We start from the raw sequence: 15,550 nt of genomic DNA on the forward strand, positions 1-15,550 counted from the left end.
CAGCTGCCTGGGCCTGGCTCTAGGCTGGGGCCAATGGGTAGGTTTCCTTCCTGATTGTCTTTTCCTTGGAACAGCCAGTGACTTGGACTGGGTTTTGGACATCCACGTTGCTCTTTTTTTAATTTTTTAATCTTTTAGCAGTTACTTGACACCGAGCTGTTTACATGTACTATGATCTTTCCACTGATTTTATTTTCCTCCCTTTAATAACAAAGAACACTAGCTCTGATAAGCGCCTGTCTCATCTCACTAGTTGCTTTAAATATGTAACCCAGATGCTGGACTCTTCTCAATGGGAGTGTGTGTGTGTGTGTGTGTGTGTGTGTGTGTGTGTGTGAACATCTGTGGCAATCTGTGCTAGGAGCGACATCCGTCTTTTTCTCTGATGTCTGCATGACTCCAGATCCATATAGAACACTAGATATCCTGCATTTGGAGGGTTAATTGCCCACCACTGCTTGATGTTTTTAAAAACTTTTGGGCATCATTGTACCAAATGACTGTTTTTTTGCTCCTTTCTAACATTGGCTCAAATTACAAAGTACCTGTTCCAGTTCTCTATTTCTGCATAACAAATCACTCCAAGACTCAGTGACTTAAAAGCCAAAGTGTATTTATTTTGTTCATAAAGCCATCACTTGGGCAGGCCCAGCAGGGATGCCTGTGGTCCTGCGATGTCTGGGATCTCAGCTGTAGAAACGTGTGGTCTGTCCCCCGGCCTCTCCTGCGTGGTGGCCTCAGAGTTGGTACATTTACAGGGTGGCTCGGGCTTCAAGGGTGAGCATTCCCAGAGAGCATGGCAGAAGCTGCAACGACTTTTTGGCCCAGATGCAGATGTCATGCCACATCACTTCTGCTGTGTTCTGTTGGTCACATAAGACCAGCCCTGACTGAGTGCGGGAGTGGGCAACACAAGGGCAAGCATATCAAGAGGCTGAGATCCCTGGGGGACCTTGGGGGCTGGCTCCTTCTACTCAGCGCCTAAAGGCCAACTGATTTTTTAACGCAAGTTACATTTGCCTAGGATATGATACCACTGTACCAAAAAACCTCAGTGGATATTCTACCAGAAAGAAGAGATCAGGACACGTGTTCTATGCTCCTTCCAGCACGGTGTTGTTTTATTAAATGGAATACAGAATTAGAGGCAGAGAGTGTTTGGACCCAATCTGGCTGTCCATTTTAGAGAACGGCAGTCCCATTACCCACCGGGCCCTCGGAGAACCCGTCTTGACTCGATACACTCAGTTTTGCAGGTTGTGCCCAAGAGGGAGGAAATTCTGGATGCTGGCTTCCAAATGATATAAGGCATCCAAACTACAGTGACTCCAGCAGCCCCACTCTCTTGGCTCCCAACATCATGCTGAGAGGAACAAAAGAAATGGCTGGAGACTTATGATACGAGGGCTTGGGAAGTAATGCTGACATGCACAAGATGCACCCCCTGAAGTCTTTTGAAAACCAGTTGTTCTAATGCTTTTATTATGCTGTAACAAAATAAATCGAGCTGACATTGATTCCAAGGTCATTGTGAGTTGAACTTCAACCACATTAATGACTAAGTAATCAAATGCAAGTGTGAATGCTAGAAGGAGGCTTGTGGAGGAAGGCATCACAGTATATTGAATGCTTGTAAACATCAGTACGAGTATGAAGTAAGAGAGACTCCCCTACTTAATGCTAAATAGGCCCCAGGTTCCTCTACTTTCTGAGGGATGAAGCAGTAAGGATTCTTTTCCATCTTTCTTCTGCTAGAGTCTAATATGGTGCCCTAAAAAAGAATGGATTTGGATTTGGCTACTTTTCTCCTAAGATGTGGTTGGTTCTCTTCCATGTCCCTGGTTCTCTGCAAGGTGGGCTCAGCCTCTGAAAGGGGCCCTAAGGATGGCACAAGGGAAAATGCTGCCCCTAGTACAGGGGTTGTGAAATGAAACAGGGCTCATCGCTGAGAGCTTTTGCCCCATTCTCTTCCTCAGGTCCATCTCCTCAGGGAAATACTTTCATAACTGAAAAGCCTGGATAATCTTCAATGAGTAGGGCTCTTTGCCCCACTTTACCTCCACTTTTCCCTCTGTATTTGTGCCTTGTGTCTTGCTCTGTCACCTCTGTTTGTAACTAAAGAGGCAGCAGGGACTGCCTGTGGGCCACCTTTTGGCAGATCAGGTCTCTCTCGGTGGTGGGTGTCACTAGCTCAGCCCTCACATCTCAAGGGCACCGCAGGACTGACTCAGAGGACAGAATAGACAGCACAATTGCAAAGTGGGAGGGGCTGAGTGGAGCCCTAGGATGCTGGGCTCTGGGAAGTGGGACTTCCTGATGCAGAGACTGCGAGACTGCAAATGTGATGATGTGGATGGGCCAGGACTGGGGACACATGTCTGGAACCAGAATCACACTTGGCTACGGGGATCTGAGCCTTGTGCAGGGTCCACACTGCAAGCTGGACACACTCCAGCCAGCTAACTTACATCACATGGTCGGGGACTGAGGTGAGTCCTCAGGGACAGCTGTGGCTACTGCCCCGCCACCACCGCCACCTGCAAGCCATCTGCAAGGTGCTCAGCTCAGCCTCGCCCCCGCCACGGGCAGCCCGGCAGTGCTGTGAGATGGGCCCTCTGTCTGTGGCTGGAACTCCAGTCTCAGACTCGTGAGTCTTGTCTCCCTGTTCCCCGGGGGGCAGGTCAGCGCGGCAGCTCCTCTGTGTGGACACAGTGTGAGATGAGGCATCCCGGCGGAGCCCGTCCACTGCAAGAGCAGCGGGGCCAGCAATCAGATGTTTTCTAGGACATCCAGGGGGACGAGGCCCCTCTTCTTTCCACTGAGGACTCTGATAAAGCCGTCCTGTTCTTCTTCAGAGGTCACGCAGATCTGAATGCCAAGGAAGACAACACCAATGTGTCAACAAGGAAGAAGCTAGAAGCTGCGGCTGAAACACTGCACACTGAGGCCAGGAGCACCCAATGGAAAAGGGAGAGCAATTTCGGGGAGTGGGACTGGCTCTGTAAAAAAAAAAAAGGTTGGATAAAGAGTAGGCAGAGCCTGGTTTTGGAACTAAGCCCAGGCATCCAATGTTTTCTGAGATTCAGCTTTATGAACAAAGATCAATAAAATGGGATTAATCGTACTGTGTCCTCCTGAAGAGTCACTACGAGGACAGAAATGTGCTGGTCATAGAGCCTCGCCCGTGGCAGGCAACGAGTCCTCAAAACATTGTAAAGATCCAAACAAACAGCTACCATTCAGCAGGCTCTTGCCATGTGCTTGGAAGTTTATACATATCATCAGAAAACCCAAAGAAGCTCTTCTTCCATTCTTGGCCCCAAGCAAAGCAGACAGATGCTAACATTTCCCCTAGCCCCCCTGTGCTGGACTTAACCAGACGGTGTTTAAAATCCGTTTGGGTACCCAGGACGCCTGGGCGGCTCAGTCGTTTGGGTGCCCAACTCTTGATTTCAACTCAGGTCATGATCTCACAGTTGTGGAAGACAGCTCTGCATTGGGCTCTGCACTCTGTGGAGCCTGCATCGGACCCTCCATCTCCCTCTCTCTGCCTGTCCTCGGTCATGCTCCTGCGTGCCCATGCTCATTCTCTCTCTCTCAAAAACAAGTCAACGTGAACAAAATTACAAACCCATTTGGGTACCTTTGTCACTTACCACTGCCAGGCCATGGAATGGCATGAAGGGCAGGTGTGGTCATCTGTACTGAATGGGCTTTTAAAAAGAGCTCTGGAGCACTGTGAGTTCACCCACTGGACCTGCTTCCATGAGTGGTAAGTTATGTCTTAGGTTGGATTTTCCAGAAACAGAGCCTGAGATACGAATCCTTGTGAAGGGACGTGTTGACCCTGTGCTCTGAAGAGGTGGGAAGCCAGGGAAGCATGGGGTCAGTGGAAGGAGCTGAGCAAGCGTGAGGTCTCAGCTGGAGATGAACTTCAGCCTGACCCCATAGGGAGCTCTGGAATGGCCTGGCCTTGAGGCAGGGGTTCTGGCCTTTTGGGCCCCATGCTAGTTATTGGCCACTGGCTGACGTGGGCTGTGAGAGATGTAACCTGTCAGGCCACAGCTCTTGTTCCATGAAGGGGGATTAGCTGGACACGGGGCAGCTGGGAGCTGGGAGCTGACACAGCGTGTGGGAGATGGGTGTACCCACCTAGTGAGCGGCTGTGGGCAGGGCACCCAGAGAGACCGCTTCCGATGGAAGGAGAGGCTTTAGCAGGACACTTAAAGAGCTTCATTTGTGACTCCTGGGGCTTGGGACATACAACAGACTGGTATCTGGTTCATGTTTCAGAAACTTGCTGTGTGATAAGCTTGACTGGAAAGAGGCTCAGACAGGAGTAAATTTAACAGAAGATGTATTGACTGCTTGACGAAGGCCAGAGGTGAGCTGTGAGAAAGGAATAGCGCAGGGGTCATGTTACATCCTACTAGAGCCTGATGAGGTACGGTGACCCCCGAAAGCATGGTGAATGCCCTGATTTCCAAAAGCTAAGACCTGTCATTGCCCATGATAGAAAAACTGCAGGCAAGAGACCCTAGTGATGGGCAGGGAGTATATGTCTTAAAAGAACTGATTAAATTTCCTTGAGGGGTGCCTGGGTGACTCAGTTGTTAAGTGTCTGACTTCAGCTCAGGTCATATCTCACGGTTCATGAGTTCGAGCCCCACATCGGACTCTGTGCTGACAGCTCGGAGCCTGGAGCCTGTTTTGGATTCTGTGTCTCCTTATCTCTCTGCCCCTGCCCTGCTCATGCTATATTTCTCTCTGTCTCAATAATAAATAAACATAAAAAATTTAAATTTTTTATGTCTTTATTTTATTTTGAGAGACAGAGACAGAGAGTGAATGGGGGAGGGGCAGAGAGAAGAGAGACACAGAATCTGAAGCAGACTCCAGGCTCTGAGCCGTCAGCACAGAGCCTGATGTGGGGCTCAAATCCATGGATGTGAGATAATGACCTGAACTGAAGTCGGACACTTAAACATAAAAAAATTTAATTAAAAGATAAGGAAGCCAAGAAGCACCAATGTTTGTGCTTTGTTGCATGTATGGATTTATTTTGCACCTCCTCGTTGGCATCCCTATAGTGATTTGATTTGGGGAGACCCTTCAAAGGATGAGGAGTTCTGCGCCCAGCATGCACTGCTTGGACAGTCTCAGGAGCGGATGATGGGTAAACAGATGAGGAAGCTAAAGGAAGTTGGGAAAGATGAATACAAATGGTTGAAAAGAGGCTTCAGCAGCTTGTACTCTTTCCAGAAATGAAGGGTCTAGAATTTAACACTCTGATGGCACAAAGAATGTAACTCGCCAAGCTTGAGACCCTACCATTTTAGGAAGCATAACTGGGTTGGAAACATCTCATTTCATTTCAAGGTGGAATGGCAAGATGAGCCCAGAAGATTACGGGTAGAGAAGGGCAGGAGGCAAGGAAGAACCACAGGGGCTCCTTTGGTTCGAAGGGCCAAGAATAGGGAGACCAACTTTTCCTGGTTCGCCTGGGACTTTCTCAATCTTGTCGCTGAAAGGCCCACACCCCAGGAAATCGGTCAGTCACAGAGATGGAGTGGGACAGTTGATTACCCCAGCGAATGTCTTCTTGGTCAGGCCACGTGAAAGACACCACACTTTACGTATTCATTCATTCATTCATTCATTCATTCATTCAAGTTTTTATTGAGTGCCTACTATGTGCTAGATATGACTCCAGAAGTTTGGAAACTGGGGGAAAAAAGGACGGGTCCCTACTCTCCTGGAGCTTATTGGGCTGAACTAGGGGACAGACATTTCACTGAGTAATTACATTTGTGATGAATGCAAAGGCCTTACATGTTTTAATCACCAGTTATTTAGTGAACGACATTCAGCAAGCTGACAGTATAAATCATTACCCATTTTTGAATGAACTAATTCCTTACTCATTGGGAAAAGGTTGCTGATATGAATATATATGGCAATTTGACTTAGCCTAGGGGGTAAGAAAGACCTCCCTGAAGAAATGACATTTAAGCAAAGAGAGCAAGGTATTGTGGAAATGAGGGAAAAAAGAAAGCGGAGGAGGAACATATTCCAGTATCAAGGGACTGTGGCATTCTGGCCTGACTAGCTAGAGCAGAGGGATGGCGGTGAGGAATCTGTGAGAAAAAGCCAGCGAGGCTGGCTGGGCCAAGAACGTGCAGGAATGTGAGCCCTGCTGAGCCCAGAGGACTCCCTTAGCTGACCTTCCGACCTCTCTCGTTGACAGGAGTTGGGGTGCTGGCCAAGCACTGAAACCATCGCCAGCAAGGATCCATTCCGTTAGGACACACCTGTGTCATGGAAGGCAGGAAACAAAGCACTTATACTTCTTGGGGGGTATTTGTCACATTTTCTCCAAAACAAACGCATTTTAGTTTTGTAATCTAAAAACAATTTACCTATTTTTCTTTAGAGCTTTGATGAAAACACAAAAGAATCAATAAAAATAGTTTTATAGGGACGGCAGAACTTTGGATGAATTGAATGAAATACGTTTATGGCATTGCAAGTTGATTTAATAAGGATATTTGTTAAATTTCAAAAACGCAGAAAACATACTTTTGCATTAATGCAAACTCTAGCTGTGTTCACAACAAAAGGATCACTTGATTCTATTTGGAAACAAGGGCTCTGTGAGAAAACAATATAATTATGAGACAAATTAACCCCAGAGGCAGAAATGTGATTTAATCAAAGAGATGCATTGCATGTTAGAATCAAGTTTCTTCCATTTCCCTGCTAAAGATCACTTGTCTCTTTTTATTTTTAGAGTTATAAATATCATACTGGCTATTTTCTTTTTTTTTAATGTATATTTTTGGGAGAGAGAGAGCACGTGCTTGGATGTGTGAGTTGGGGAGGGGCAGAGAGAGAGGAGGACAGAGGGTCTGAAGCTGGCTCTGTGCTGATAGGGGAGAGCCCTATGCGGGGCTCGAACTCAAGGACAGCGAGATCATGACCTGATCCTAAGCTGGACACTTAACTGACTGAGCCCCCCAGGTGCCCCCATACTGGCTATTTTCTAGTGCTTACGTGGTAATTTTAGACGATATTGACCCTCACACATGAATCCGGGATTCACTCTGAATGCTGATGGTGGCCAGGCACCACACTGGCGTTTTACACAGCATGGTGAACCCTCACCCCCACATCAAGAGGGAGGCGCTATTGTGCCGATTTTAAAAATAAGAATATTGACATTCTGAGGCGACTTTGCCAAAATCATACAGGATATGGATCCATTTCTGTATGACATTAGAATCGGTGTCCTTTGCGACTACATTATACTCTCCTCACTCTGACCAGCATGTTTTGAAATTTTATACCTAAAATGATTGAGGCCACAAAAGTGGAGCCAAACGTTAAAAATTTTTTTCTCAATAACAGATTTTTAAAATGTAAGTCTTCTATCAAGTGGCTGTCATTTCCCCGAAATTGGTTGCCATGTGGATGAGAAAGATTGAAAATAGAAAATCGTGTGGGGCTAACAAGGCCTGGGGGCTTTGACTGACCCGTCTGTAATTGGAGATGGAAACACCCTTTGGATGTCTCGGGACCATAGCAGGACTTAAAGGTGAGATCATGGAAATGAAGGTCATTCTCACACTTCAGCTTTGACCCTGGGCGGTTTGTAAAGAGATTCCCTGCCTTTACCCTGAGAAGTTCTGCTTCAGCAGGTCTGGGATGGCGTCCAGGAATCTGCATTTTCTAAAGCTCCCAGGTGGGTTTAATTCAGGTGACGCAAAGACCACACTCCCAGGAACACCAAGCTGGGCGAATATCAGGGGTTATGGAACTTTTTAAAAGTGTTTTGGGCAGGGGCACCTCGGTGGCTCAGTCGGTTAAGCGTCTGACTGGGTTTCAGCTCAGGTCAGGATCTCACGGTTTGTGAGCCTGAGCCCCAAGTTGGGCTCTGCGCTGACATCCCAGAGCGTGCTTTGGCACTCTCTCTCTCTGACTCTCTGCCACTCCCCAGCTCACACACACTTCTCTCTCTCTTTCTCTAAATAAATAAACTTAGAAAGTTTTAAAAATGGATTATGGGCAGATCCAGCCTGGTTCAGGCTGCAATGCTGTGTTGTGTTCTGCCTCACTGCCTCTTTGCCCATCCTACAACCGTGCGAGGTCAGAACGCAGGTGTGAGCCCATTCCCAGAAAACACAATTTTGGAAACTAAGGCCAAGGAATTGGCAGGAGTCATTGAGCTGACATTCTGCTTCTGGAAATGGATCAACTTGAGCAAATTTTAATTTGCCTTCTGATTTCACAGACTTGTGTATTAATAAAATAAAAACAATGTTTAATTTCAAATGGGGAAGCACAAGAATACTCTGAGGGAACAAACCAAGCATGCTAGCGAAATTATTTAGTAACGCTTTGCCAGTACAGATGAACACCCTTCTCAAATTTGTTTCATTCGAAAGACTTTCCAAGTTTTTGGAACAGGGAGGGTATAACTGGGTAAACTTGGAGAAATTTGAGGCATTGGCGTGGAACCCTCTGGGCAAAGTGCCCGTTTGCGTTGTGGGGTGTGTGTGGCATTAGAGATGGGGTCTCAGTTTGACGGGGAAGATCCCATTGCCTGGGATGACCCAGCAGGCAGGGCCTCATATGAGCAAGAACTGGTTTCCAAGGGGCTCTCTGGTCTTAGGACACTTGCCTTCCTTGGGAGCGCAATAGTCCAAGTGGTGCCGTCCTGCGCAAACTTGCTCCACACTGTCCGGGGCACAGGGCTCAGTGGAAAGCATTGGCTTAGAACTTGCAAATCTATGTTTAAGTTCCACTCTGGCTACTTACCGGGTTTTTGCCCCCTTGAACAAGGCAAATAACTTCTATGAGCCTTTGGGATCTCAAGTACAATGTTGTAGGTATATATACTTTATAAATATGTGTGTATGACATAATTAAATAATAAGTAATAGTAATCATGATGCTTATAATAATTTTTATTGTGATAATGTTTAGGACTATGTTAATTTATTCTTTCCTTATGTGTGAACTGTGAAGTGGGGGCTAGAGATAAAGATTTTTCTTTTAAATAGCCATAAAGAAAAGGTAAATCATTATTTTTTGAGGGTGTATTTGTTAGTTGGATAATGATCGAGTATTTGAAATTATGCATGGCATATGAAATTGCTGGTCAAATTATGTGAACCAATTTTTAAAAATTATAAATCAGATATAATTATAAATTTTTATGGGACTTAGAAACTATCTTTGCAGGCAATTCCAAAGATGACATTCAAGATGTGTTTTGGGCAATTATTAAACAGGGGTAGTATTAAAATTACTAATGTGTTTTTCTTTTAGTACTTCTTTGTAGGGTGAGCTTCATCATTTCTAACCAGAGTTGCCTCAGGAGATATTAGAATTACCATACCAAAAATGGAGACAAAAGAGAGGCAAGGTTTTGACTTCCATAATTGGAAATTAGAGTCAATTGCGAGACTTCATTAGGAGATAGAAAAGATTTCTAAGGTTTGATTTCTCAAATCATCTTCCACACCAAGAGCAGACTTGGAGGTCTTAGCATATTATTTTACTCTGTAGTAAGAATACAGGATATTACATGAAGGAAGTTGGATTCAGAGAAGAAGGGGGAGTAGAAAGCCCTCTCTCGGCTGGAAGAAGGCAAAGGGAGGCAGAGTTAGGACAAAGAGCTGAACTGTGTGTGTCTTCTCTCTTTGTGTTTGTCAACATCCCAGGAGTGACATGGGAGAGCGAGAAGTGAGGAACTCAAAGACATAAAGGTGCAAGGGGTTCATGCCTTACTTCTCAGGAAATCAACAGCATCATAGTGAATTCCACATTCAGCATGGTGCTAGAGCAAGATGGCCTCAGACACCTCTAGATTAGATGTAGGGAGATATTCGGGCACTGCTGTGAGACAGTCCCCAGTTACCCATGTCCTGAATGTTTTATGCGGTGATGGAAAGGTGTCTTGGATTCCAGTGAAGAGGCAGGAGTTTGGAGTCTGGACAAGTAGACACTACTTAGAAGGGTCTTGGCGACTGGAGGCAAATACAATGAACTGTGGAATGCATCAGTGAGTAACAGCAATGTATTCCCAAGAGACTATGAACCATTAACCATGCATTGGTGGAGACCTGCAAAAAGCCCAGACTGGACAGGAATAGGTGTCCACATGAGAGACAAGTGGTCCCCAGAGAAAAGTACCAGGACCAAATGTCCTTATTCTGCTGCTATAATGTCCTGTGTATTTCCTCGTGTGAACAGATGCCACCAAGTGAATTTCCTAACACTCTGGTTTTTCAGGTTTAGACCCTATAAACTGCATACTATCACTGGAGTGAATGTATCTTTTCTCAACGTGAGTACTCTGAATATGACCGTGTTCATCTGGATTTCTGTTTGGTAGTGACCGTTACTCTGTTTGGGTCACACCGGTGTGTGCTTGCAGGCTTTGCTCACCTGGTTCTCTTTCAGCGTCATCTGCCCCTGTTCCTTACACCCAAGGAAGGTCCTGACGCATCTAAAAATCTTCTCGTTTTGCTGTACTCTCTGAACAAAGTTGGCTGGAAAGAAGCCAATCCTGTCTTGAATTTTTCCCTGAAAGGAAAGAGGAGGCATGGATCCACAATTGTAACATCGGTTGTAATTATAGTTACCAAATAGATGCTTCTTCTTTCAAAGAAAGAGAGATACTTACTTTCCACCAATCTTCATTGGTGTCTTCAAGAAGAGTGATCATGTCTCCTGGCCTGTAATGAAGAGAGAATGCATTGAGTGAAGAAGGAGACAGGAAAAAAAAAAAAAAAAAAAAAGAAAGAAAAAAGATGATCCTTTGGAGTCAGAAGTAATAGTTTTGCATTTATACAAATAATCCTAAAATAAACAGAAGTGAAACAATTATGACTTTTTACCAGTTCTTTTCACCCATAAAAATAGTTTTGTCATACATTCGAAGTAAGGATTATTTCTGTGTTCTATTTAATTTTTTTAATGTTTTATATATTTTTTGAGAGATGGAGATGGAGAGAGAGAGAGAGAGAGAGAGAGAGAGAGAGCATGAGTGGGGGAGGAGCAGAGAGAAAGGGAGACACAGAATCTGAAGCTGTCAGCACAGAGCCCGACGTGGGGCTCGACCCCACGAACCATGAGATCATGACCTGAGCTGAAGTTGGACGCTTAACCAACTGAGCCACCCAGGCGCCCCCTCTGTGCTGTATTTTAAAAAAATATTAGTTTTATTTTACATATAGAGAACAGTTCTTTATTATTAAATTTTTTTCCTATTCATATTTGCCACTTTCTGTTATTGATGTGACATTATAATGGGTCCTTCTGAAGATATTATTATTTTAAAAGTGTTTCCTTTATTGAATTCTTTATTTCCTCTAGAATTGGTTGGCCTCCTCTTTATCTTATTGCTTCTCCTTCATGTCAAGAGATTTTCTCCAACATTGTGTTCCTTGGCTGTTACTTTACATTAACGGCCAAAAGCAGAGGTAGACAGGTGTGGGTGGCTGGGTGAGTTTCTCTACTGCTACCTGCCTCTGGGTCTGCCCTGGGTCTCTCTCCCTAGTGCAAGAGTCAATTTCAGGCTCCGTTTAAGAAAGCAGAGTGCACCAACTGAGGTGTCTCATTTGTGGACGCTTGAAAGTACAGTAGGCAAGCCGGCTGGGGCTAAAATAGGCTAAAATAGGACAAAAATAGGATAAAATAAGACTCTCCTAACCCTCGTGAGGGAGACATCAGTTTATTCTCCTGTTAAGTACAGCTGCCTTTTCCTTCCCTCCTCCTGCTCTTTAGGAAGTCTGAAGTCTAGAGTTAATCTAAACACAGCTGTTTTTCTTCTTTCTGTGAGACTTCTGTGCTCACACAGAAGCCCTCCTTAGGCATGGGTTCTCTTTCTTTTGAGTGCCTGCACTTTGATTTTGGCATCAACACCATTGCTGCTTATGCCTCGTTAGAAGCAGTAATGTGGTGTCGGGAACACGGGTGGGAGTCTGTGTCAGTTACATATTGCCGTGATAATGCTGTGTAACGTACTGTCACAAAACGTCGACAGCTCAGTCACATGTCCAGGTGGCTGGCTGTTGGCTAGGGTTAGGGTGGATGACTGCAGAGACTTCGCCGGATTTCCTAGGCTAATGCGGATTTCCATGACTATGCCAGCATGTCAAGAGCGGCCAATGGGAACATGCAAAAACACGTAAGGCCCCTCAGGCCAGGCTTAGAATTGACGTATTGCAACATCTGCCTCATTTTATTGGGTAAAGCACGTCATAAGGCCAGTCCAGACCCAAGGGATGGGATAGAGACTCAACCTCTGTGGTGACAGGAATGGTAAATTCTCATGGAAAGGGTAAGGAACGGGGGTCATTAAAGCATTCAGGCCACCGGAGACAGTCTCGTGTTCGTCAGTGAGTTTGCTTTGAGTTCGGCATCTCCTTGGAAGTGCTTCCACATCTAACGTCATTCTTTCCTGAGCATTCTTGGGTCTGTAGGCATCTTTGCTCTTCCCAGTTCTACATGATGTTTTTAGCCAGGAAAGTCTCAAAATGTGGGGATCTCTGATAGTATTATTTCTTGTTTTCTAGTACCATTATGGATGTATTCTTAAAAATACATATATATTCTGACATTTTAAGGGATTGGAGCAGAAGGGGAGGTTTGGCTGGGTGCTCATTTTGCTGTTTTGATTCAATCTCCTCTGCTATCATTCTCAATTCTTGGTCAATATCTATCTTTGCAGGGGATTCCAGACAGAACAGCTTTCTTGCTTTTGAAGCATTAGACATGAGGCATTTTGGTGTTTCATGAGTTACAGATTCATACAGAAAGTGAGATGGTTGAAAATCACTCTGCTCTGAGGTGAGCGATTTAATGAAGCACCAAGGATGAAAGTTGATTGAGAAAAATCTCTCCAGCTTCAGCAGATTTTACTTAACCTCATAACCTACCAAGTCATGTGTTAGTATCAGCTACACTCATTTTGCTGATGGTTTGGTAGAAACTGTAAGTAGGGGATAAGGCTGGAGGTCGGGGGGAGACACCTTTTCCTGAGGGTGAAACAAGATGCTGTCTGGATCCGACTTCTAGTTTGACAGCCTGGATGGGGACTCACTCTTTTCCATGCCCAGAAGTCGGCAGTCCCTGAGCATATGACCCCTGTTAACCAACCCACGTACTAGAATAAGGCGCTCACTGGATTCCAAGCCATCATTTCATGAGGATACCAGACACACTCTTGACAGTGTGATGTGGATTCTGTCTTAAACTATAAAAGAGCCTTGACAGCTTAAGTCAGTTGTCCCCGACTCCCAGCCACATCTGGGTGGCCCTGTAGGGCAGCCCTCCACTGTCAACTGTGAGTTCTCAGCTCACTTGGTTCACAACTTCCTTCTCTCCTCCCACCACCACGGCGGTGGTGCGCTGTGTCCGGCCATCAAGGAACTAAGTCCAAACCTCCTGCCCACTCACTCTACATAGAGACACCCCACCATCGTTCCTGGAGGAATGGAAGTCTAACACCCAAAGTCTTCCTTTCCCTGCTTGCTCTTAGGATAGACCCTGTCAGTCAGTGCACCGCTCTCCGACTCCAACTGTTTCACGGTTCTGTGGTTGACCAGGCCCTTCTCCATGGAAGAATTCTTATTTGGGTCCTCACTCTCCAGGCATATTTGAAGAGAGTCCTGCCCTAGTCTAACAACTGTTCTCTTTCTTTTATGTTCCTGATCCATTATGCTCAGGTTTTATAATTTATCCTTATTTCCAAATTCTTAAGGGTGAACTTGTCCAGCCCCCAAATATTAAAAAATAAAAGGCTCCCAGTGTTTAATTCCATCAGACTTTAGGTCGGCGTTTTGGTGTACTGTAACCAGGAATTACACATGTACAAAATATAATGCAATTCATAAACAATAAAGGCATCAGTCTCCTCTTTGGTGCAGACTGATCAGAGCACTGCACCTGGTCTTTTCTTTTTGTTTGCTCAGTAAAATTGGGCTTGGGCCCAGAGGGAGGCTTTTGGGTTGTTTTTGGAAAGTTTTTTTTTTTTTTTTTTGAGGGGAGTAGAGGCAGAGGGAGAGGGAGAGAGAAGAGAGAATCTTTTTTTTTTTTTTTAAGTATACCTATTTTTGAGAGAGAGCATGAGCAGGGGAGGGGCAGAGAAAGAGCAAGAGAGAGAGAGAATCCCAAGCAGGCTCCATGCTGTCAGCTCAGAGCCTGATGCAGGGCTTGATCCCAAGAACCACAAGATCATGACCAGAGTCGAAATCCAGAGTTGGATGCTTAACTGACTGAGCCACCCAGGCGACCCTGGAACATCTTGACATGATGATGGAAGTGTGGGCTGTAGCAACAGGAGTAGGAATAGAGTAACAGCAGCTAACTGTAGCATTTGGGCTCAGTGGCTAGGGGACGGCATTGATCTGTGAGTGTGTTGTTTGTGTCTGTGCATGGGGACTGCATGGTTGCTCTCTTGTTCGCTTTCAGCCATTGTCTGCCTCCCTCATTCCCCAGTTTTTCACTTGGATGTAGGAACCCGTCTCTTCCACGACCAGGTAACTGGTTTCAGGACTTAGAGGGCACAGTGTCACAGAGTGTATGGACGATGCCAGCTGACCTCAACCAGCTTCAGGGGGCTCTTCTGCAAGGTGTTAGGGACATGGTCTTCTAGGGCTGGGCTTCTGGAGGGTGGAGGGGGCTCTGTCCCGAGGCGCCCCCTGCCAAGTCTCTCTGTTTCCCATGTGGGGCTCAGAGTCCTAGGGGCGCAGACACTGACACCTTCCTGATGAGGTCACTGCATTTGAGAAGCCCCTCCTCCACTGTCCCAGCCAAGCTGAGATCTCAGACTGGCCCTCCATTACGAGGCACATGGACAAGGCAGGGTGCTCTGGGCCTTCTTTGTTTTCACAATGTTTTGGATATACTGAATATTTTGGAATGCAAAGGACATTGGTCTTTCTTTATCCCTCCATTTCTGCCAATTGAGCCAAAGGAAATCATACAACATCCTAGTTGTTTTTGAATGCTTGTGATGTGGTAGGTTTTGGGTGTGCATTGAGTGTACAAAATGAGAAGATTTTTCTAAGCACTGGTTCTCTTATCTTATTATTTTATTTCTTAAAACGATAGTGCCTACCTCATCAATGGTTTTGAGGATGAGGTGCGGTAATACTCATACGGCACGTTTAGACAGCCCACGACAGATGGTGGCTGGTGTCGTTGTTAAGACATAATGACTGCCCTCAAGATGCTGGTACTTTTTTTTTTAACAGTTAAGAGATTTTAAGGGTGCCTGGGTGGCTCAGTTGGTTAAGTGTCTGACAGATTTTGGGTCAGGTCATGATCTTATGGCTTGTGGGATCGAGCCCTGCGGGGCTCCGTGCTGACAGGGCAAAGCCTGCTTGGGATTCTCTCTCCCGCTCTCTCTCTGCTTCTCCCCCATTTGCTCTCTTCATTTCTCTCTCAAGATAAATAAATAAGCTTAAACAGTTAAGAGATTTTATATTGTGAGAGCTAGTAAGAGGCTGGTCCTATCAAAGGGGAACAAAAGACAGAA

At 45.5% G+C, this 15,550-nt stretch overlaps 1 protein-coding gene across 1 annotated transcript in view; it reads right to left on the bottom strand.

Annotated features, from left to right (window-relative positions):
• Positions 1–596: 596 nt before the first annotated feature.
• The window catches only part of STAC (SH3 and cysteine rich domain), a 136,581-nt gene continuing 121,627 nt past the window's right edge, over positions 597–15,550 (bottom strand). Inside the window, exons 9-11 of the mRNA XM_029940867.1 lie at positions 10,691–10,742; positions 10,453–10,590; positions 597–2,868 (exon numbers count right to left, since the gene is read on the bottom strand). Of these exons, the coding sequence (XP_029796727.1) occupies positions 2,770–2,868; positions 10,453–10,590; positions 10,691–10,742 (289 nt within the window). The 3' untranslated portion in view covers positions 597–2,769. The remainder of the gene's footprint in view (positions 2,869–10,452; positions 10,591–10,690; positions 10,743–15,550) is intronic.

This window comes from Suricata suricatta, chromosome 5 (assembly GCF_006229205.1).
Source record: "Suricata suricatta isolate VVHF042 chromosome 5, meerkat_22Aug2017_6uvM2_HiC, whole genome shotgun sequence".
Classification (NCBI taxonomy): domain Eukaryota; kingdom Metazoa; phylum Chordata; class Mammalia; order Carnivora; family Herpestidae; genus Suricata; species Suricata suricatta.